The sequence below is a fragment of the Seriola lalandi genome, unplaced genomic scaffold (genome assembly GCF_002814215.2).
Source record: "Seriola lalandi dorsalis isolate HSWRI2012SDOR001 ecotype SW California unplaced genomic scaffold, Sedor1 jcf7180002054840, whole genome shotgun sequence".
Classification (NCBI taxonomy): Eukaryota; Metazoa; Chordata; class Actinopteri; order Carangiformes; family Carangidae; genus Seriola; species Seriola lalandi.
Window position 1 is genome coordinate 424300 of NW_019525393.1, and position 24283 is coordinate 448582.

Genomic DNA, 24283 nt, shown 5'->3' on the forward strand with positions numbered 1-24283 from the left:
GCATAATGATTTCACTTAACATTTTTCAGCGTAACGTACTCATTGATTTTTCCTTTTAGAGTTCTGCATGTGAGTGAGAATTAATACTGTTCATTTCACAGTGCCATGTCAAGACGTTCATGAACAGAAAACAAGGATGTCACTTTGGAAATTAATCAGCTGTTGTTTCCTCCATTCCTTCATAGAAATCATAACAAAGACAAGAATACATTCCTCCTGGAAAACATTTGCTCCAAATTAACTGCCACTTTCAGAAATTCTGCTGTCACATGCAGTTTATTTCTAATTTCAAAATAGATATCATAATTTAGTTAAAGCATATTTTCCATTATCATAACTAATTTTTGACTTGAAATTACATTTACTGTAATTGCTTCAACTGATATGTTTTGGAGAAAAATATAAATCCTATTTTATAGTTATGTTGTTTTTTCACCCGCAGGGTTTGATTTATCTAAAAAAAATATGATGTGTATATAATCCACAGGGTTTCACACGGTAGTTAGTTATGTAACATAACAATCGTTAATATTTCAATCGGGAATTTTATGATTGTTTACAGCACTGACATTAATCACACAAACAAGTGTTTGGATTTTTGGATATTATCTTGTTAAACCAAACATGGGAAATCTATAAGAATATGATGGCTACAGGCCTTAAGAAAAACCCAGAGCAAAAAACATGGACGAATAAAAACAACTGATCAAATTAAATACATAACACTGTGGAATTAAATTCACCTTTATTCTTACTTTTGTCAGTCCCGCAGTACTCATGTCATATTTGGCTGGCATACTTGGCATGAGTACTGATGGTCCATGCCACCTACAGAAATGCACTGGTCACAGTAGGCAAACTAAACAAGATAAGAAAGCTTGCTGCTCTCTTTGAACCCTGAACACCTGGAACTACAGAGCAACACATGAATTTGGAAAGTATTACAATTCTTCATACACACCCTTCAAATAAAAAATCTCTGCTTTAAAAAAAGCACACCACTTTGTTACATGACTTAGACAAAAGGAACAGTGTGTTTGACTCTGCTACCACAGTTATAGAACATCATGCACTGAACACGTATTACATAATATAACTTTGTGCTGTCTGTCTGTAGGGAACATATACTTATACATTTTCATAATTATTTCTCCTTTGTTTCCTTTCTACTGAGGCAAAACATGATCTGACAGATAAAAGTGCAATGCTGCAGATTCCTATACGCATTCATGAGCAGTTCAGTCCTCACATTTCCTCATTCATGAGCCGCAGGGTTGTTTCCCTTTAGTCTCTGAAAATAACTGTCTCACTGTGTCGTGACTGCGGCCTGACAATCATACCTTAACGCTGTGGAACAATGGAGCGAAATTCCCTCTTTGAGTTTGTCTGCCTATAAAAGAGCTGATAGAGTGAAGGCGTGCCTTTGTAAACTTGAGGAAGAAGGATGTTGTGTAATGTTTCTCACACGCAACTTATCCATTATATGAAAATCTATTGTTAGTGACAGAAATACTGTCAAACACGATGCATGTACAGCTTCATACCAAAAGCTCTATACCAGCGTATGTGACTCAGATTTTGAACAGACGTTAGACCACACACCTCATCCCTGACTGTCATCAGTAGACACTCATATGACAATCATGGTTTCACAGTAATTACTACAAAGACAGTTAAGTTGTTCTGTGAAATCACTTTTCTACCAGTAAAAAACATAACTTCAGCCTCAGTATTAGAGACAGACTTTTGTTTTGATGCATTTTTTTAATCTGCTGCACAAAACACCAGGGACAAAGAGGAACATAAATCAAGAAAATAATTACTGTTTTTAGATTCAAATAAGAAAATATTTTAACTTATTCATAAAGTTTAGCGTATTTACTGAGTGACTTTAATTATCTTTGGGCCACTTAAACCTATATAAGCACACAGTATTATTTTAAAATGTTAGCAGTAAATTGTAGCCTATCTACGTCTGTGGCTCTCTTCAAAGGGCAAGTAAACCCTATAATCACCAATACAATAACCTAAATAATGTATTCAATTATGTAGTACTGTACTTTGGTTATGTCACTCTGACACCCACCCTCTATGTTATGTGTTGTTGTGTGGCTTATCAGTCTATTGTTAGTATCATATGTTCTTTTTTTCCCCATTACGTTTATGTACAAATGCAAAACTTTTACAAAAAAAAAAAATAAAATAAGATAAAATAAAAAAGATCAGACTCTTTGGTTTCAAATTCACAAGCAACTAAAAATGCCAGGAAATTTGCTTATTTTCTGTCTTACTGAGAATTAGCTGAAAGATCATGTATCCCAGTGGCATATAACACAGCTTTGCCTAGCTCAGCACAAAGAATAGAAGAATGGGTAAACAGTTTGCCACAATCAAAACTCCAATAAATAACAATAAACAGTTCAAAGCTCCAACCAACTCCAGCTGCTCATTAAACCACAATGCCTCATTTTCTATTATCACACACGTTTAATATGAAGTGTAAACAGACAGTGCTGGGGTTGTTAAACCTGAGCTTGGACAACTGTTTCCCCCTGCAGCCAGTCTTTGTGCTAAGCGTAATACATCACACATCTTCCTATCTTCTCAGCATACAAGACTGTAATTCATGTTGATAAGACAGCAAAATAAGAAAATATGCCAGACTATTCTTTATGCATTATGGGTGGCAAAACAATGACAGTTCTCAGCAACATAAAACCATATGGTTCCCGGTGAAAGTTGCAAGCGAGGGAGATAAGATAACCTTTGAGGTGGATGTGTGTGTGTGTGTGTGTGTGTGTGCATGTGTGTGTCTATGTGAACCATCTGGATCTGTTGGTAAATCACTTACAGACAATGATTTATTAATTGTGGTTAAAAGGACTTCCAGTTCATTCGTCTGTTGTTGTTCCTTCTTCCTCTTCCTATTCATCTACTGGAAATGATTGTTTACATTTATCAAGATATATAAACTTGTCTTGTTTTTTTTATACCATATTGTATAAAAAGTGTGCATAGTGTATTAATATTACTATAAGTATTTAATAAGAAAAAATAAACCCATGGCTAATGCAGAGTATAAAAATCAGCGTGAGGTTGGTGTTATTGTTTATTATTATCATTTTATTTCTTCCAGGAATTTAAATTAATCAAAGCCACTATCTCTTTTTATAACACAACATGGGGAAATTCCTCACACACTACGTTGAACAGGAAATACCACCACAACAGATGGGGAATTTGAACCTCGACTCACCTGCAATGTAGGTTGTAAAATAGTATAAGGAAGTAAACATATAATGTATTTTAAAAGGAGAACATGGTATTAATTGTATTCTGACAGATCAGAACAAGTTTAGCAGGTTTTGTAAATTCCTTCTCACAACATCTGCTAAAGGCATTACATACATATACATAACATATTTAAGTATTTCATTAACCATGTCAATAGATTATTACCAGGTGAAGTGCAACTTGTTTCTGTAAATACACCCTAAATCAGAGAAATGACTACATAGTGTGAAAATAACATGAAAACAACCTAAATGCAGCTTGTCATACTGTATAAATATGGGGTAAGTAAGGTGTCTTATTTCAGTATTTGTGGTATGAGCTGTTGGCTGTGTGACACACCAAACATACATCTTAAAAGGGCCACAGGGGATTTGGTTAAAGAAAGGGTTTCTGTTGATATTGAACAGGTCAACAGAATGAGTTATTTTCTTTAATCGATTACCACTGAAATACCACACTTGAATGCTTAAATCAGCACTTGTCTATGTAGTTTTTTGTTTATTCTTATCAAGCCACCTGTTAAATCTATGTAGCCCTTTGTCAAATGAGCTTACTGTAATCTGGATTGTTTTATTTTTAGCCTTCAGATATGACAGTATGCAATGCAGGTCATATCTGGTAAAAGCAAACAATATTACGCTTGAGGTAAAAATGACCTGATCCAACCCATATTCAGTGAGGTAACATGTGTTTGCTATCCTGTGACAACATGCTGTACATTTGCTTAAGGGACACACAAGAATAACAAACCCAGCACAGTGGGCAAGTGTCCCAGGGGCCTGGAATGATCCCGGTTTAATGTATTTCTACAGGTTTGTGACACTGTGACATAACAAGGGCCTGAAAGTGGGTCCTGCTATATTAACTGATCTTTAAGCCCTGTCTTGAGGAAGATCCCAGGGTCAAAATCTTCTTTATTTTAGCTTTGTACTTACTGTATATGTTGCTATTTCCTAAATCTATGTTAAATCAAATTACCACATAAGAAATCTGAGGCTGAGCTGTTTTTTTCCAGCTTAGAAAAGCTATACACATTACACAAAGAGTGTTAGGAACAGGGTTTTAACTGTGGCTCATTTGTTTTGCCTCTGGCCCTTCTAGGATAGACAATCTGCCCATGGTGATTGCTTATTGTACTTGCATGAAACATTACCTTGTTTAGATTTAAGAGAAGGTTTTAAGCATACACCTTAGAATTTTTTCACGGTCTTCGTGCACCAGTTTGATATAAAACTCATTCCCAAATCTTTGATACAGCTACTGCATCTTCGATAAGAGAGATTTTCAATTAGTGCTACACTCCTGACACTTGGTGGTAACGGTGCGTCACTACACGTTAAAACGGCCTGTATCAAGAACTTCAATCGATTATCTAGATGGATTAATTGATCAATTAACCTGTTTTTTCCAGCAGCATATAGTTGTATGTTACCATACTTGTACTATATTATCAGCGTGGCATCGATTGTTTTGTCGACACAAACGCTAACGGTGCAACTTTCCCTTTAAGAAGTCTGACTGATGCTCAGCGCCCAATCGCGGCGCGTAAACTGAACTTTGTTGTTGTCAGCAGCTACCAGCTAGTTGTAAGATAGCATTAGCCGACCGGTTAGCTAGCAGGACTATATCATCATTTTTATTCGTCCTAGCAAAGAAGTGGAGCCCCGTTGTATTTCGGTTGTGACGGTCAGAACAGCAACAAGTCCCTCTTACTGGGTCTACGAATTTAGGAAAGATGACTTCTGCATCGGTGAGTTTAGCTGCCTGGCACTTGTTACTTCAACCACGGAGCTGAAGTGCGTTTCGTACTGGGGGTTTCACACGACCACTTCATTACTAGTAAAAGTTGGGAGGAAACAGGAGATTCATAGGAATAAACGATTATTTTTGACATGAAATTGGAACTTTCTCTTGAGCATAATTTACTCTATTCTTAGTCCTACTTGTAACAATTTCACTCTTGTTGTATCTGGCCTCAATGCTGTGTCTCAAGTTATTTCAGACACTGTTTTGATGTAGTGGGTGAATCAGTAATGGCCAGCTCTGTGGATGAAATAGGTCACTCTGAGACTAGGGGGGTAATCATGCCAAAAATATTCTTTTTGTGTGTTTTCAATACTCGGTATCTTAAATGTTGCAAGGCTGTCCATGTGCAATACCGACCCCAGATTAATCACCTTAGGGTCTACTGAACAACTCCTTCTAAATGATTATTGCAATCTACACATTTACACGTGTAATGAAGATAGCTTGTGGAGGTTGTATGTTAAATAATGTAAATGTATTGTCTCACTGCAGTAAATTGTGCTTTGGAGTCTCACTTTCACTTCATGCATGCTGATTATGTGTCTTATTTAGGTTGTAGTTAGACATTTGATACATTTCTTTCAGATTTTCAAGTAATCATGCTTGTTTTTATTAGTAGACAAACACTCACAACATAAATCCCAGTAATTTTTTATTTTTCACATAAACAGTGTAAGGTGCACCTGCAACTATTTCTGCAAATGTTCAGCAAATGATTTGTGTATATATATATATATTAATATTAATATTATATATATATATATATATAGCAACAAGTGAAAGTCATAAGAATGTGTGTACCAAACTTTAGGAGAGAAATCAACTTCAAATCCCAAGGAAAATTGCACAAAGAATTAGATAATTGTACAACTCAAAATAATGTTGCCCATGGAGATGATGAGCTAGCAGTACATTGGAGGGAGTCTTAATGGCCAAAACATCTTGAATATTACATTTTAAGAACTTTTTTGGTTATCAAGTAGATGAGGATGAAAAATTGGGAATTATCTGCTTTAGGTTTGCAACTAACAACTATTTTCATAACTGATTAATCCGCTGATTATTTTATTGATTGATTGTTTTGTCTATAAAATGCTTGAAAACGGTGAGGAACGCCCATTAATTTCCCACAGACCAATGTGACATCTTTATCTGTTTGTCTGATCAATTGTCTAGAATCCAAATATATTCAATTTGCTATCTTTATAAAGAGGAGTATCAAATTCTCATAGAGCTATAAATAGAAAATACATTACATTTGTGCTTAGAAATGGAAAGAAATTGGTATTTGAATAGCAAAATAGTTGGCGAATAATTTTATGTAAAGTGACTAATCACTTAAACGACTAACCATTGCACTCTTTTCTGATTACTTCGTGGTGTGACTTTTATTGATTTGCTCCGGAAATGACAGCAATGTGGAACAAACTTCGTCATAGATTTTTTTTAATGTATTTATTTACATATATAGAATATAAAAACACAAACGCAACTTATAAAAAAGTACAAAGCTTTGATTAAAACGTGAAGGATCCCCGCCTACACAAATTACAATCCATCAAATTTTTCCTAAAAATCCCCTTCACTCCACAGTGTTAACTCTCGACGCCATGTTTGTCGAAGTGTCTCATGATAACGCCTAGCTCCAGCTCCACAGTCCCCATGGCTTCGGTTTGCAGTCTGTATCTGTCCGCCCCGTTGTATATGAGGTCCGGGCTGCGGAGCTGTGGTCCTCCGCCGACAAACATTTGTGCCAACTGCTCCTGCCAGGATCCGAGCGGCCTCCAAGTCACACAGCTTATCCGATGATGTCCGGGGCTAGACGGGATGTGGCAGTATCCGTACCCGTACAACTGACAGCGCCCGAAAGAGTCCTGGTGCCAAACTTGGAGATGAAGCTTCGGCCAGCCTTGAAGTCCCTTTGTCGCGTAGTGCAGATCAATCGGGTGACTCCAGTACGCCATGTCTCCGATTTGGGGTATATCCACCTGGGTCTGACCCTCCTTCAGCCCGGACAGAAGACGCCATGCTCCTCCCGTATGAACTCCCCATTTGCAAAACAGGCTGTTCTGCGGGAAACCACTGGCCCCGACGATCTGGCCGATAATATGCAGCTCTGCCATGTCACAAATGTCCCCTTATACAAATACATGCGGCACCGAAAGTCCTCTTTCTCCGAGTTTAACTGCTAGCTGTGATTAGCTTCACAGCTCTCGTCTCCTTGGTAACTCAGCCTGATTTACTGGGCTGTCGTTTACCCTCCGTTACGCCTCTCAGGCAGCACTTCCTGTCAGGCTGCTTGCACATCCTGCATTTTTGAATAGGTTGATAAACACCAAAGCCCAACGTGTGCCATATTTATGTTAGCTTTTACAGTATACGTGAAAAAGAGCTATTTAAATTGGTGGAGGCTCACAGTAGGAATTGGTGCCTGACAAGCTAAGTGCAGGGCATTTTGTCCATGTGTTTGACTTGTTTCCTTGTACGGCATCGTTTATAGAAGAAAACCCGTGAACTGGACACAAAATACGACAACACTTCGTGTTAATTCCTCATAATGAAACACTGAGGATGACTTAGCAGCTTCCCTGCTAAACTAAAAACGAGTGTTAATTTGTTGGTTTCCTTAGAGTTTATATCGGCTTTGGAGTCTAGAACCAGTACACTGCGAAACAGCGCCGCTCCACGGTTGTAGTGCCTCCAACTTTCACTAGGTCTTTTTGTAGCAGAAAATTCACCATGCGTTTGAATGCAAAATTTTGGCCATTCCGGGGCAAATTACAAAAAAAAAACAGTAATTGTGGCATTTGCAAAAGTTTATGCACCCTGCTAAGTCAGTACTTTGATACCCCCTTCACACCCTATCACATCTTGCAAACACTTTCTAGCCAGCAAAGAGACTTTCTATTCTGGATTTATGAATTTTCCCCCTCTTCCTTGGTAATCACTTCAAGTTGTGAGATATCTTTAGGCTGTTTTGCACACACAGCATATTTAAAATCTATCCACACATTTTTGTACAAGTCAGGGGACTGAGGGCTGCTCCAAAAGCCTCAGCTTGTGCTAAATGTTGTCCAAGCTTTTGCACATGCCATAATTACAATTAATTGATTTTTTTTTCTATTTTTAAGTTCATGAAATAAAAAGTAACAGTGCTTTAACAGTCCTTGTCTTCAGTGAAGAAAGACCTATCTTTGAGTGAACACATACTTTGTTCAGGCGTCCTAATACTTTTGGCTACATAATATATGCAGCTGGATTCACAGTAGCATTTTTATGACAGTTCTCAGTATGTGTATTTTTACCAGCATTATTGCATTACTTGCTGACAAACTGTCAATTATGTCACACACCCACACAGTCCAGAAGAAGTACATAAACAGTTTTTGAGTGTTAAACTCTTAATAAATGATACATATGGGTGAAGTTTTTTAAATATTGAATGTTTGAATGTTTAATTGTAGAATACTTAACATTTGAAACCAAGTTTTCACTGGCTTTAATATATCACTGCTGCAAACAATCTCTCTGTCTCTTTGTCCACGCAGTCTGATCCAACTCTAGAGAGACATTTCAAGGGTCACAGGGACACTGTGACAAGTGTGGACTTCAGCTGCAACATGAAACAGATTGGTAATTACTATTTAATTTTGTGTGTATTTTTATTCTGTGTACTGTGTTTACTTAATTCACTTGTACCACTTCCTCCACCAGCCACAGGCTCCATGGACTCCTGTGTGATGATCTGGAACATGAAACCTCAAATGCGAGCGTATCGCTTTGATGGACACAAAGATGCTGTCACCTCTGTTCAGTATTCTCCCTCTGGCCACCTGGTGGCCTCCGCCTCCAGAGACAAGACTGTACGTCTTTGGGTGCCCAGCATGTAAGTTATCTGTTATCTGTTATCTGTTAGAAAGCCCCCACAAAGGTCAATGATGCTGACTCATAAAAGCAACAAAACTAGACAGTTTTGCTGAATACAGTTTTTCTCCTGCTTCTGCCAGTACGGAGGAAGGCACACATTGCAGAACACCCACTGGGTTTGATTGTTCTCTTAAACTTAAGTGTTGTCTTGGTGTTTGCATGCGTTTACAGGAAGGCTGAGTCAACAGTTTTCAGGGCTCACACGGCTACTGTGCGCAGTGTTAACTTTTCTGGTGATGGACAAACTTTAGTTACAGCCTCTGACGACAAGACCATCAAAGTGTGGATGGTCCACAGGCAAAAGTTCCTGTTCTCTCTAAACCAACACATCAACTGGGTCCGCTGTGCTAAGTACGATGCACACATACACATACAATTAGTGTTAACAATTAGTTATAATTTATTACTGCAGATATTTTGACTTATTCTATTGTTTGTTTTATTTATTACATTTACATTTAAATATACAAATATTCTATATATTTCTGAATTGTTTTACAGCGTAAATGAATGCATGTCATTACCAAAATTGTTACTGGAGACTTGGCTTATGGCCAGTTTTCAATTTACAATTTAAAATTTACAATTTTGATTTACAAAAATGTATTTCTTGCAGGTTTTCTCCAGACGATCGTTTGATTGTGTCGTCCAGTGATGATAAGACTATAAAGCTGTGGGACAAGAACAGCAGAGACTGTATTCATTCTTTCTATGAACATGCTGGGTGAGTGTGTGTGTGTACATGTGTGTTGGAGAAAGAAATGCAGTAACCAAAAGAGAGCCACCTTTCACCTGGTATTTTTTGTAGAAAGTATAGGATTTATAGCATTATGTACTGTAGGTAATGTAGTGTTTTTTGGTTTGGTGGATGGTGAGCAATATGATCATTTTAGATGATGTCATTGTAGTTGTTTTATTTTTTATAAATGCAGAGTGACGAAAAAGGTGGAAGGCCCCATAATCATGTGTCCTCTTGTTAAAATTCTGCTGACCAAGGCACTGAACACCTGCTCACTGATTAAAAGCTTCTCCTAAAGCATCAGCTAAAAGCGTCATATGTAGACTGTTTTTGATTTTAGTTGAATTATGTAAAAAATATTCAAAGTAATAATTTTTTTTTTTTTTTTTATGGATGTGTCAGAGTAAGCACTGTAAAAACTTGACCAAATGCCTAATTTCATTAAATCTCATATGTCCTTTCTCCCAAGTTATGCAAACCATGTGGATTTCCATCCCAGTGGAACTTGCATTGCTGCTGCCAGTACTGACAACTCGGTTAAGGTGTGGGACATCAGATCCCATAAGATGCTACAACACTACCAAGGTAAAGACACCTCAGAAAGGTTACAGTGCTTACAATGAAGTCATTTACTACAGCAAAACCACAATTTGCATTCAAACAAAACATATTTGTAGCTTTAATTCAAAGTTGTTATTTGCTTTAATAAATAACAACCACATCGACCTTGAAGACAAGCATTTGCTACATTTTTTTGTTTCAAGACTTTAAATTAAGCCAATCCCGATACCTTATACCTTATATATTAGGGTTGGATGTATGCTGCTTTTCCCGAACCCAATGGAAGGGCTAATATGGCAACTCTTGACATCCAATATCACCAGCTAAAGTAGAGCCTCACCTTTAAACACAGTGAAAAATACAGCTGAGGTTTACAACAAATAACTGAGATAACACTAAGATAAAACTAAGCTTTAAAGTTTGTGATTAAAGTGGTAATAAAGATTCATGATTTCTTGCATATTCAATAAAACAAATGTTGATGCCTTTTTGTTAGTCTGGTACTCAGTCTGATTGTTCTAATCAGCTCTCTTAAATGGATTTAAGCTGTGAGATCTAATAATGGATAATCACATCTGTCTGAGGAGATTGAGCATGAAGATAAAAGCTTTTCCTCTCCTCTCCTCTGCTCTCCCCTTCTCTCCACAGTGCTGCACTTCACATGCTGTAGTTAATTACCTATTTAGCCAGCACAAAGTGTTACATTTGTGGTTAAAATGTGGTGCGGTCACTGTTAGATACCCATGAGAATTATTAATATTTGCAAACAATTGCAGATAAATGTTCATAATGTAGGCTTTAAACCTCCCGATTAGAAAATCCTCTGAATACTGCTTCTGTAAGGGGTTATGTATGAATAGTCAGTATGGCGCAGGATGTTTAGTTGTCTTAACTTGCTGTTGAGCGGTTAATTCACCTGGCTTTGTGTTTTATTGTAGTGTTTATCCTGCATTGTATCCTTGCATGAACCTGAGCCATATAAGAATGTGTCATAGCATCTTGCAGCCAGCAGAGGGACCATGTTGTTTGTTAAATGTCTGCTGCTGTCCTCATTTGTCTCCACCAAGAACCCATTCACCACATGTTAGAATAATTTCAAGCCTGAGGAACTTTAGATTACTTGGTATAGGCTACTATACTAACGTAAACCTGATGGTAAGCCATTCTCAAGTTACACAGCAACTAGGGTGGTGTGATGTGCAGCAGTGGAATCAAGGCATTCATGCTAGCAAGCATCTGGCTTGCTGAAGTGTCCTTGAGCAAGACAGTGTACTCGTAACAGCGACTGAGGTGCTGGACATGATAGATCAAGTCCTTTGACTTCCTGTAAAGAGAAGAAACAGAATCAATAAAGAATCAATAAAGTATAGAATTACTTATGTTTAAGTGTGACCAACAATATATTTTTTATCTTATATTTGTGATATATAATTCTTACATTAGATTAAATATTTTTAGGGTATTGGACTGTTGCTGGACGCAACAATGCAAATTTAACAGACCAAAGTATTGATCAAGAAGTAATTTGCAGATTAATCGATAATGAAAAAATCATTAGTTGCAGCCCTTGTCGTAATTAATTTTATTTTCATTATTTTGATCTCAATGATGTTTAATGATTCCATGTTATTTCACAGGAGTCTGATGTGCTGATGTGGTTTTTACAACTTAAGTCTTAAATTGCAGAAGAATAAACTTCATTTCAGTCAGTTATAAAGTGTGTGTGTGTGTGTGTGTGTGTGTGTGTGTGTTTTGTTTGTTTGTTTTCCAGTCCACAGTGGTGTGGTTAACAGCTTGTCTTTCCACACGGCTGGTAATTTCCTCATCACTGCGTCCAGCGATTCCACCGTGAAGATACTGGACCTTGTAGAGGGCAAACTACTGTATACACTGCATGGACACCAGGTAGACACACACAGACACACACGAGCACACCAATACCATTTACATATCCTGCAGGCCTAACTGCGCAGTTTACCTGGTCATGATCACGATAGGTCATGTCTGTACTCTGCTCTGCTGTTTCTGAGATTGTGTATTTATGCGTGCGTGCGTGTGTGTTTGTGTCGAGGGTTCAGTGTGGACAGTTATGTGTGACTGTGTTTGACATCTCCTTTGTGCATGTTTGATTCTCTGAAGTGTGTATGTGTGTGAGTGTGTGCGTATGATGCTTTTTTTTGTATGCGGTGTATTTTAGTACTTGCCAGGCGAGCGGGCAGCCCACTCATGATGACTCATCTCAGGGTTGTTGGAAGGAAACAGAACTGTTTCTGCCTCCATTCCTCTGGATCCTCTCCTCCTCTTCTTCTCTTTATCCTCCTCTCTGTTTCCGTCCCGTCCTTTTTCTCTGACTTTAACACGCCTCTCTTAATGTCCTCGTGTGTTCTGGGGATGTTTCAGTGTTGCCGCCATCACTTTCCTCTTTTTCTTCTCTATTTGCCCCTACCTCCTCCCTTTCTCCAATGTACTCTCATTTTGGCCGGCTGGACTAGTTGGCCGGACGGCTCGCTGACTGTATCAGTTTGTTTGAACAGCTGATGAACTGGCTTGCTGGCTAGTTGTGGAAATCAGTGGCTTGCCAGTACCACATGTGGTCCGTCTGTTTATCTATGCCTCTGTACACATTGCCTGTCTCTCATTCTTGTCTTTTTTTGTCTGTGTCACCTGTGTTGCTCTCCAGCCATTTGCCAAGACTGTTCTCTTTGTCAAGTAAAAAAAACTCTTTTTTTCCCCCCTTCTCTCTAAACACCTCCAAATTTGTCATCTCCTGCGCTGTCTCCGTTTCTGTTGTTGTTCTTTTTGGCTTCGTGATGACTCTGCCAATCTGTTGGTGCTGGGAGCTCACAGGGTGTTAATTGTCTCTCCAATCGCATAGCTAGAGATGGGAGAAACCCCCATCTGTTTGGTTTATGTGTGTTTATGTGTCTGCTTGTATGTGCTGTGTTTGTGTGGAGGCCCATGTGCATGTAATGTATGTGAAAACACACAAGGGCTCTGAGGGAGTGTTTTGCTGTTGGATCTGACAAATGTGTTGTTTACCAAGCCTCAGGAGAACCTTACCTGGCTCATGTAAAGTTAGGTTAATTTGTCTCTCTGCTTCTCTGTCTAACAACTGACTTTCAAGGTGTGATCCAAAACTTTTTATGTTGTAAGTCTTCAACTCAACACATAGGCTTTAGCTTTTAAAGACCCCATGAAAAAGATGAGATGCTAGTGTTGTTCCATATTTTGCTCTTGCTTGAAAGTGGTTATATGGTGGGACATAATGTCAGGTTAGATTTGATTTTAGAAATCAAAAATGAGGCATGCCTAAATAAAATAGGCACTGAGAGCCTTATTCAACAATGTGTATAAAGTAAATGTCCATATGAACCATTAGAAACACTATTTAGCAGTGTTTTTAAGGTGGATCCTGTTTGTGTCTCATTCACATACACTACATACGCACATATACTGTATACAGGGTGCAAGCTGGTGACGGAATACACAGTCCCGCCAATGGTTTCATGCTCTTTCAATGGTTATCAGTCGGTGGTTGGTGTAAGATGCTAAGAAATACACTGCAGTGCACCAATAACAACAAATTAGAAGCAGACTTCTTGTTAGCAATCGTGGGTGTGAACAATTTGAACCATAGGCATTAAATTCTTCCAGAACTACTTGTTGCAGATCTTTTTTGAGTCAGAAAGATGCATACAGTGTGTTGTGGTGTGAAACAGAATGTAAACTCTGCAGGGTATCCTTAAGAAAACTGGATCCAGTGTACCAAGATGTTTTCTATTCCTTCCATTGACATTTGCTACATCTTCAGGCTTTTTCTGCATTTTATGGCCCATAGCACATGTGCGCATAAGTGTTTCTCTGGCTGAGCAGGCCATCATCTTGCACATGAATGGCACAAAAATACAGAAAAAATATGACTGGTCATAAGTGTTGAATTATATTGGGCCTAATGGTTCAATTAGTGTGTGTGGAACAAGTCTTTCTGATGAAGAGCACATCACTTGTCGCCACTTTGCCTCCTCCGTCGCCCCTGTTACAAAGGAGTTGGATGAGGGCTAAGACGATAGACATGATTTTATACCCAGGATATCTTTTCTTTATCTGGCTTCACTGAGCCTAACATTCGCCATCCTGGCATCCTGGATAAAATGTACTACAAAGCTGGTTATCAAGTGGTTCAGTTAAATCTCGGTTTTCCTCTCTGGCTACAAGCATGTTCATTTGAAAGAGGCTGAGTTGTTTATTACAAGCAACATAGTCAGAACCATGAATAAACTAGTTAATATGATATGAAAAGAAACAGTGCCACCTGCAGGTAAATTCAGTTACAGGAACATCCAAAAGGTGGAAATGGTGAAATGTAAACGAACTAGAATATAAATCAATATAAACTAAGGATATATTGTAAATAAGTGCATGAATTATTATTAAGTTTCTTGCTGAGTGAGTATTTTTGCTCTTTTGTCTGATGATGAACAAACTATTATTAACATGTGATGCAGAAAAAAGAAAATTAAAGTAATGTGGGACTGTTCCTGCTGCCAACGCAGAGAAAAGTCTGATGGGGTTTGAGATCTGAATAAAATGTTCATTTATAACCATGGGAAATATTTAACAGTCTGGGGATAATTTTTCAAATATAAGTCATCTAAGGGTTTAGTTTTTATTTCCACTTATTGTCTCCTCACATTATTCTGAGCTGCTGTGATGGAAGACAAGTGTAAAAGAATCTTTGTTCAATTAAAATTAAGTTATAATAGTTATTGTATAGTTATTAAGTGTGGTAAACTCTCTCTCTCGCTCTCTCTGTGTTAGACGCTCTGTTTAAAAAGCAGAGTGGACACATGAAAAGACCTAAACAGCAAGATGATTCGACTGATCTTTAAACATATCCATTGGCCTATTTGTCACTTTATTGTAAGCTCTTTTGTTCCTGATGTAGTTGTTCCTGTAGGAATTATGACGCATTTTTTCCAGGAATCTGATTAGCCAGTAGTTGGGCTGTTGACAGGTTAGAGTTAGGTGTAATTTACCATGGTGATTTATGGCACTTTGGGGTTGCAACTATTATTTTTATGTTGATTTAATCTGTCAGTTATTTTTTGATTAATCAATTAATTGTTAGTGTATAAAATGACAAAAAAATTGTGAAAAGAAAATTCACATAACTCAAGATGACATCTTAAAATATTTGTTTTTGAATGATTAATCAATTATCAAAATGGAAATTTTCTGTCAATCAGGTTATCCATTAATCAGCTGATTGTTTCAGCTCTAATGCACTTACCTCATTTATTCCCAATAGCAATTCTGATAAGTAAGCTTTAGTACTGGCTAATACAGTGTGCCCATGTGAAGTTAGTGCTCTCTGTTCTTTTCCTGTATACCTCCTTTCTAAACTGTGATCTGAGACATTCATAATCAGTCTTCTTTACACTTGTGGAAATTTAAATTATTATTGTTTTAGAAACATAATAACACTGCGTCATCACAGCTTTATAGCAACATGGACTATGAAACAGTATTTTAAGTGGATCAGTGATAAACATAAAGTATTTATTACCACTCTTAGAGCTATATTTTAAAGAAATAACAGTCTCTTAAATAAAACCAGTCCAAGCATGGTATGGAGTGCACCATGTGGGGCCTGTCTGGTTTCTGCAATTCCTGTTCATTTATTAGTACATAAAATTTGCCAGTTAGGTTCACTGCCCTGTCAGACTCTGTGTGTGTGTGTGTGTGTGTGTGTGTGTGTGTGTGTGTGTGTGTGTGTGTGTGTGTGTGTGTGTGTCTGGCCATGGCGAGTGCCAGCCTGGCAGCAGGCATTAGTCAGCGCAGAGACAGAACATGCTGTCTGTCAGGCCGTCGCGTTGCCATAGTGACACTGTCTGCTTCTCTCAGGTGCTTCTGGGAAACCATTCCTCACCCAAACCAGCCTGTCTGGGTGCCAGCCACAGGACACTGCTCCTTTTTTTCTTCCCAGCAGCGTCCCTGTCCGCTTCTTTCCCCTTCTTTTGTTTGCTCTTTCCTTCATCTTCTCTTCGAACACAGTCAGAGAGCTCAGGCTGTAACCGTTGACCCCGTTCTGCATTGTAAGGTAGAGAAAAGAATAAACCAAGAGAGAGTGTGATTTCTGTGTTTTTAAAGCTGGATCCTGTCTGCGCTGCAGGTTCAAGCAAGCACACTCAACCACACGCACACGGCATGCCAAACTCCTGACATCCCCAGGTGATCCTTTTTTGCCTCTGACCATGAGTGACCTCACCTCAGTCTCCGCTTTCCGTTATTGATTGCTCTGCTACAGTCCCACACACCCACCCCCCTCCTCCACACACCCACACACACAAATATCCATGAGCTTCTGTTCTGAGCAAATTTTGTTTCCTCTGATGGTTTAAAATAGAGTTGTTCTGATACTGATGCTAGTATTGGAAAGGCCTCTGATACTGCCTAAAATACGCTGTTGGGTATCAGCGAGTATGCAAGTCTGTTCACTGATCTGTTACCACGTAATTTATTAATAAACTTTATAGATTCACACCTGGATAGAATTGCAGTTTCCCCTAAATCAATTCCTCTCGGCTATAAAACAGTTGCTTACAAAGGAAGTTGTGCAGTGCATCCTTTGAAACCACTGTTCTGTATTCTTTATTTAGATTATGTAGTGTTTACTTTCTTATATGTTCTACATAAACACCTACACTTTGCAGCAACTGTATATTGCTTGGCAGAGGAAGAATATTAAATTATTCATATTATTCAAAGTTACTATGTGTAGGATGTGAAAATGAATGAATGGGTTAGAACACATAGACAGTTACACTTTCACAGGAATTCTTTCATTTTTTAGTGTTGAAGCTAATCATTTAGTTTATAAAATATCAAGAACTGGTACAAAGAAAAATCCAAAAGTACCCATCACCATGTTCAATGTTAAGTTGCATGTTTTGTTTGATCAACTGTTCAGAAACCAAAGATATTAATTATTATTACATAGACAAAAACAAGCAGCAAACTTTGACAAATTGACAAATTTGACAAATCATTGTAGCTCGCAACATGAGATTTGGAATATATTTGCATAGATCTGACCGTGCTTGTTGTATTTTTGTTTATTGCGTTTTGCTGACATTGCTGTGAAAGTCAATAGTTCATAGTGACACAGATTTTTCTTTTCTTTTCAACTTGAGCAAGCAGTTTGCAGCTAAGCATTTCAGGATGCTTGTCTTCGTAAGAAGGATAATGCAGAACTGAAATATGATTTCACTGTTCCGTCACCTTCATTCTCCATCTCTCTGGTTCTCTTTCCCTTCCTCCAGGGTCCAGTGACCTGTGTGGCCTTCTCCAGGACAGGAGAGTACTTTGCCTCTGGAGGCTCTGATGAACAGGTGATGACCGGTTTTTCTAATTGATCCTAAAACATTGAACCAAATATAACCAGATCAATCAGCTTGCTTGTGTCTCGGTAGTCAAAAGAACAAAATGAATCAATACCCTGTGAGAGAGAAAGCAAAACTTATTCATGTCGCACATTTCATTCTTTGTTTATACGGTTGTTGGACATTTGAGTTTGGTGTATTATTTTAGAATAAGCAACAATTTATATTCACCCTACAGGTAATGGTGTGGAAGAGCAACTTTGACTGCAGTGAGTGTGGTGACACTGTCAGGCTACAACATAAAACTGCTTCCAGCGTTCAGGCAGCACCAGCAAGCTCCACGGCTCATCTCCCCTTTAACTTGAATCCATCTGTGCACCGCAGCCAGGTAAGTTCCGACAGCTGGAGACAAGCACAATGAACTCACAGCATTTAATGCATCCCTTTTGCTCTTTTACAAAAATTAATTTTTTATCCTAGGCATTTACACACACAAGTCACATATCCTTTCCTTTCCCCTAACATGCGTAACCCTTACATGCACACATTACTTTTGTCCTTAGGTAATTAATATTTTCATGCACTTTATCTGGCCATACATACAATATGTATCAAGTTTTATGGCATTCCCATAGATATAGAGTATTAATCAACTGTTTGGCAGTTTTGATTGTTTACCAGTGTAATAATGAGTTTTGTCTGGCTGCGACCTTTGTAGAGCAGCATCGCTCATATTTCATTCGATTTTTATTTATTTTTGGCATGGTCTGCTTCATTGGATACTTTGACAGTGAAGATACAGTACAGACAGGAGGTTGTTATGTGCCTCTTATTGTGTGTAGGATTGTCAGTTGGCTTCGGAAACCCCCGTCACCCCACACCTTTTTGACATTGGATAAGGGGGGGGGAGTTTCTGTGTCCAGCCATTTCTGTAACTTTCCGCAGCCGATTCAACGTTCACACCCACTTCACTCAGTGACTGGCCAGCTGTGCAGGGGTGAAAAATGAGCCAGTGATTGAACTTCTCTCTCTAGTTCTCTTTTTTCATTTGTTATACAACTATTTGTGGCACGTTTCATGTGAACAACACCATGAAAGACTTTCAGGAGAGGCCGTCTGAACATGTGTGCCTTTTTATTTTTGTTTTTATACAATATTGTGTCTGTCTGCCCAACAGACTCAAAAATGCTGTAAAAGGGTAATTATACTGTTTGGTATACACAAATGTATACATGCAGATATGTTTATTGTATGTACGCAAGTGCTCACATTAGCACAGAAAAGACTAACTGAAACCAGTATGCACACACATTTGCATGCCTATGCCAACTAGATCAAAAATAAACATAAAGAGACACATACATGCGCACAGATGCCCCTCAGTATTTCATGCTGCCAGGGTGGCTGGCTTATTTCCTCTGTGCATATCCTTCCTTTGAAGTCTGCAGTGTAGCCCAAAGCTACATTCATATCTTACATGCAGGGCAAGATATACTTACTTTAGTCCCACATCTACACTTTGATATAGAGGAAGTTTTTTTCCCCATCCTTCTGACCACATGAAATAGCCCCAATATTACTCTGTGTTCGGCTAATGGCACCCTCTAATGTAAAAATATAAATATATCTTATCATACTGCAAGTGAGTTTTAAAAAAAATGTAAATGATGATGAACAAATTTTGGAAATTGAAAACAAACAGGCAGTGATGAAGTATTATTGAGTGCAGACAGATATTATTGTTATGTGACAACTTATTATGATTATTTCGTTTTGTGAATTAGCTAACTTGCTGAAATAAGGCCCTGACAAACAAAAACGAAAGATGTCAATGAAAACTTTATTCCCTCAAGTGCACTTTATGCTAACTTACTCCTCATTTGGCATTTTCAAAATGGCTCGTTGTTATGTTTATTTATTTTTTGTCCTATACAATCTTATCTGGCATTTGTAACTTAATAACATATTAATGTTATTATTCCTATTGCCATTGCAGTACATATGACACTGCACTATCCTTAATCATAATGTTTTTATTCAATTTGACAACTATGGGGTTTGGATAATATTATGCGAGTCAATAAATGCCAAAGTCAGTTAGACTGTAAAAATATTCAGATGGAAATCAAGCCTTCCAGACTTCAAAGCCCATTTTGTTGCAGCGTCTCCTCCATTTTCATGACAGTAATTTAATAAAACATCATTCTCTGTTTTCCAGTAGGAGTCTCTACTTGCACTATTTCCACCACACCCTTTCTGATTTCTGTGTAAATGTGTCCAAGGAGAAAGAGTAGTAAATATACTGTCAAAAAACTTTTTGTAGATCCATTTAAAAATGATAACTTTACAAATAAGAAAAATTGAATGGTCTATGACTAAAGGTTGAGCACTAAATTAATGTTCAGTTGGGTTTACTCAAGTTATCTTCAAGCTGAATCCAAAGCCAGTCAGGGCATGGGCATGATTACAGCCAGTAACTAAAATAGTCAGCTAGCTGTTAGGAAGGTATTTGAGCTAGTGTCTTCTGTAAATAAACAGAAACAGTGAAATCAGATAAATTAGTGATGAACTTTCAGTTTCGATCGGCTAAAAACTAATTCATTTAAGTGTGTGGTTGTAACTGTGTGAACAGTACAAGAAAGAAAAACTGCAAAATGCAAATAAGAAATACTTTGAGAGATAAATAATAGATAACAATACAATAGAAATATAGAAATATAAACAATCTGTCTTTAAAAATAAAAATAAAAACCTTCACAAAACGGAACCATTTCCACTACTAATTGTTGTTTTGATGAATAGGGTTGAGTTTATTTGTTTTATCATCCTCTTGGCAAGCAGGCTTTTGATTACAAAATGATTATTAAGGGCACGTTTTTGACATAATAATTTGATCATTTTCATTATCGATTAATATTTTGTTTGTTTGTTCATTCCTTTGTGAGTAAGTGAGTGAATGAGTAAGTGAGTGAGTGAGTGAGCAAGCGAGCGAGCAACTCAGCATTTGATCTTATATCATTCATATCATATCAAACCAAGTCTTAAGCCTCAAGCAGACCAAAATGTGCTCGCAACAAGAATACTTAAATTTGTGCACACACAAGGGGACACACAGGCTGGCCAGAAAACCTTATGTAACGGTTTGGATTTCAAGCCCTTTGACTGCTACAGTGTTACTTACATCAACAAGGGCATACCCAAGGTCCTCGCAAGCGCACAGACACACACACACACACACACACACACACACACACACACACACACACACACACACACACACACACACACTCGAATGCCCTGTCTTTCCTTTCTCTTATTGATCGCTCTGCTACAAGTTTACATCCACCCATAGTGATGCTGTCCTTACTTTACTCATAATGACTCACAATTAACTAATGTGAGGGGGTCTGACATTTAACTGGTACTTAATCTTGAAGACGACATTACACAGAGCACAGAATACTAATTGATATGGATAAAATACAACTTTAAGGAACAAATGTATATTTCTTTGAATATGCTGTATTATACTCATATCATGTTTGGTGTCTACCTCAATGTCAGACACATGGACTTTTTTGGTTGCTGAAACTACATACCAGCAATAAGATGTTGTTACATTGATACTTAATTACAAAAGATAAGACAGAGAAAATGTTCCACAGCAAACAACAGCATTAGATGTTCTTAAATAGATTTTTTTACCGTAGTCTAGCCAGTTGTTTAAAAAAAGAATCACTTTTAGAAAGCTTCAACAGTCAACTTAGGCCCTATAATGGGAATAATGGATGTATTTTGAAGCAGGTGTTTAAGCGGTATCACCTATGTGAGAGTGATTATTTCTAACATCTCCTTAAAATTGACTTGAAAGTACCTGTCTTTTAATGTCCTTTAAACACCCGTTTCCTTAATGCCATCAGTGGACCCTTTGGGGCTCTGTTTTTTTCTTCCTTAGCTGACTCTGTCTTTTTCTCTTGCTGCTGTGATACAGAATTGTGAATTGATTTTAATAGCTCTTCCACTTGACAGCCTTTATTACAGACTTGCCTCAAAGGGTGATTATCAAATGGGCAGCTGGATCATGTGGAGAGAGATGATTAGTGCAATGTATGAAACTTATTCTCTTTTTCTGAGAACTACTGTTTTTGTATAACTTTACTGAAGTCTTTTTTTGGGAAATATGGATATTCAAATACAGACACTTGAAGCTTCAGCACTAATGGAAAATCAGTACTTCAACTGCTTGATTAAGAAATGCGGTGTAAGACATTTCAACTCTGGTGTTGTGATGGCTCTCTGTCTGCAAAAATATTTGTACTGACAAGGCGCACATGCTTATGTGATGGTAAACAGATATTTTTACTGTATTTCATGGATTTGTGGTTGTTGTAATATCCAAGGACATACTGTGTAAAACCTAGTCCTACATATCCTCTAACTGCTAGAGATTTAACTGCTGTATATAAACAAAAACATGCGTGGACAGGTATAAGGGAAAATGTAAAATGAGATGTGAAATGTAGAATGAGATGTGCTGCCCAGTGTTTCCATTGGGTTGAGAATTTCCTTCATGATGGTGGATGTGGTGTTTAATCCTGTCTCAAGATATTGGCACTCATTTCTGAAAAACAAGGAAAGCTGCACTGAAGACAAGAACTGTTTTCTTCTTTTTTAAGGAAATTAAGTGCTGAATCTGAGACAAAATGACTGTGGATAAAATAAATGCAAAGTAGTTAAATGACTAAGTAAATTCGAAACACAGAGCTATGAATGCATGATGTAGAGAAACAATGAGTCCAAAGACCATCTGTAAATAAAGTGGTCAGTTCCAACTCCATATCCAATTGATCCTTTTAATGTGAAGTTCAGTTTCTGCAAAGGCAACAGCTGCACCTGGCTGTGATGATTGATTGGCTTCTTTTTATTTTTGACTGAGGGAGAGAACAAATGCAGGACCAGACTTGGTGACACCAACCTGGGATCGGTGGCACCTTAGTGTTTTGGCTTTTGTTGGCAGCTACATGTTAAACATTTTACTAATGTGGCTTTTACCATGAAAACTTCTCAGTCAGTGGCAGGCATCATATCCAAACAGATCACTCAGCTTTAACTTATCAATATACTTGTTTGAAATTATTGAAACAACAATTATAGATTCTACTTGGTATTTGGCTTCACACATGAGCTAATATCTCTCTACTAATACCAAATAAATATTTTGACTGCTACTAAAACTATTCAAATAATGTTTTCATAATACTGTATTTATTGATAGTAGCTGCATGCGCACACACACACACACACACACACACACACACACACACACACACACACACACCAACCTCATTAACCTAAGCTAGTTCCGAGTGACATTTCTTTCATTGTCTTTTATGAATTGTTATCTGCTAGTTGTTACAGTTAAAATAATGGTGACAGCTGCACCTGGAAGTGCCAGCTTCCTAGATTCTCCTTTTCATGTATAATTTATCAATTCATTATTTATTATTAATACAGGCCCTTTCATCTCTAATAAACTGCCGCAAGTCTCACACACATGTCAACTGAGAGCAGAGATGAGAAAAATGTTACCAGCTTGTATAAATGTTTTCATTTTCTTCTCTCTTGGAAAGAGTATTCAAAGGTTTTATGAGTTTATATGGAGAGGAAAAAAAACAGAGGTACTCTAATATGGGAAAGGTGGATCTAATGTGCTGTTATAAATTGACTTATTTTCAGAAAGCACAGTAAGTAAACAGGATGTTCTATGACTGAAAGGAACCATGAAAAGAGCCACTCATACAACCAAATACCAGAAGGTAGCTATATTAAAAAGATGCACCAAAGTGAATATTAATATACTCAATAGAAAGGCCTGAGGACATAAACTTGGCCAAACACCTGGCAACATATTGATCATGGTTATACCTCTTTTTTTACATTCGGAAATACCATGAAGTACCTTTATATAAAAACCATGGCTAAGACTTATGGGATATGTTGTGTTTGTATGCTTGTAAATTAATAAATTTTTTCTTTAAAATTACAAGATTTATTTTTTCAGTGAAGTACAGTGAAGAATCTCCTTTATGAGACATCCAGTATTGCACAATAATGTCTTTGGCTATAATTCATTTCACCGGGAAGAAATTGACCAAGGAGACAGTAATGCTGTGCTTATTCATACAGAGGCAAAGGCCGCCCATGTGTGCTGCCCTCTCAGAATCATATCCACAGGGAATTCATAAGTAGCTAATTTGATGTGCTGATCCTTTAATGTACTTGGATGAGAAGCTCCATGATAATTTGCCAATGATGGGCACAGTACCAGGAACATGTAGGCCTATTTGTTAAACACAATAAGCCAGCTTTAAAATGAGGTCTCTCCAGCTAAAGATTGAGTGTGTGTGTGGTTCAGTCAGCAAACCTTTATTTCCCGCTGCTTCATTGTGTGAGAATAGATACATCTGTGTGTGTGTGCGTGCGTGCGTGCGTGCGCGCGCCAGCCATTGCTGACAGGCAGATCAGCTCTCTCTGATCGCATCCACCCTAATCCCTGCATCCACCCCACCCACCC

The 24283-nt window shown here is 37.8% G+C and overlaps 2 protein-coding genes across 2 annotated transcripts in view; one reads left to right on the top strand and one right to left on the bottom strand.

The window, feature by feature from the left end:
• Positions 1–4866: 4866 nt before the first annotated feature.
• Positions 4867–24283, top strand: part of poc1a (POC1 centriolar protein A) — a 40892-nt gene continuing 21475 nt past the window's right edge. The window contains exons 1-9 of the mRNA XM_023426792.2: positions 4867–5044; positions 8649–8733; positions 8815–8986; positions 9199–9378; positions 9644–9751; positions 10236–10351; positions 12099–12232; positions 17650–17718; positions 17948–18097. Coding sequence (XP_023282560.1) covers positions 5030–5044; positions 8649–8733; positions 8815–8986; positions 9199–9378; positions 9644–9751; positions 10236–10351; positions 12099–12232; positions 17650–17718; positions 17948–18097 — 1029 coding nt within the window. The 5' untranslated portion in view covers positions 4867–5029. The remainder of the gene's footprint in view (positions 5045–8648; positions 8734–8814; positions 8987–9198; positions 9379–9643; positions 9752–10235; positions 10352–12098; positions 12233–17649; positions 17719–17947; positions 18098–24283) is intronic.
• b9d2 (B9 domain containing 2) lies at positions 6537–7342 on the bottom strand. Its single transcript, XM_023426794.2, has one exon. The coding sequence runs from the start codon at positions 7221–7223 to the stop codon at positions 6696–6698; it is 528 nt and encodes a 175-aa protein (XP_023282562.1). The 5' UTR covers positions 7224–7342; the 3' UTR covers positions 6537–6695.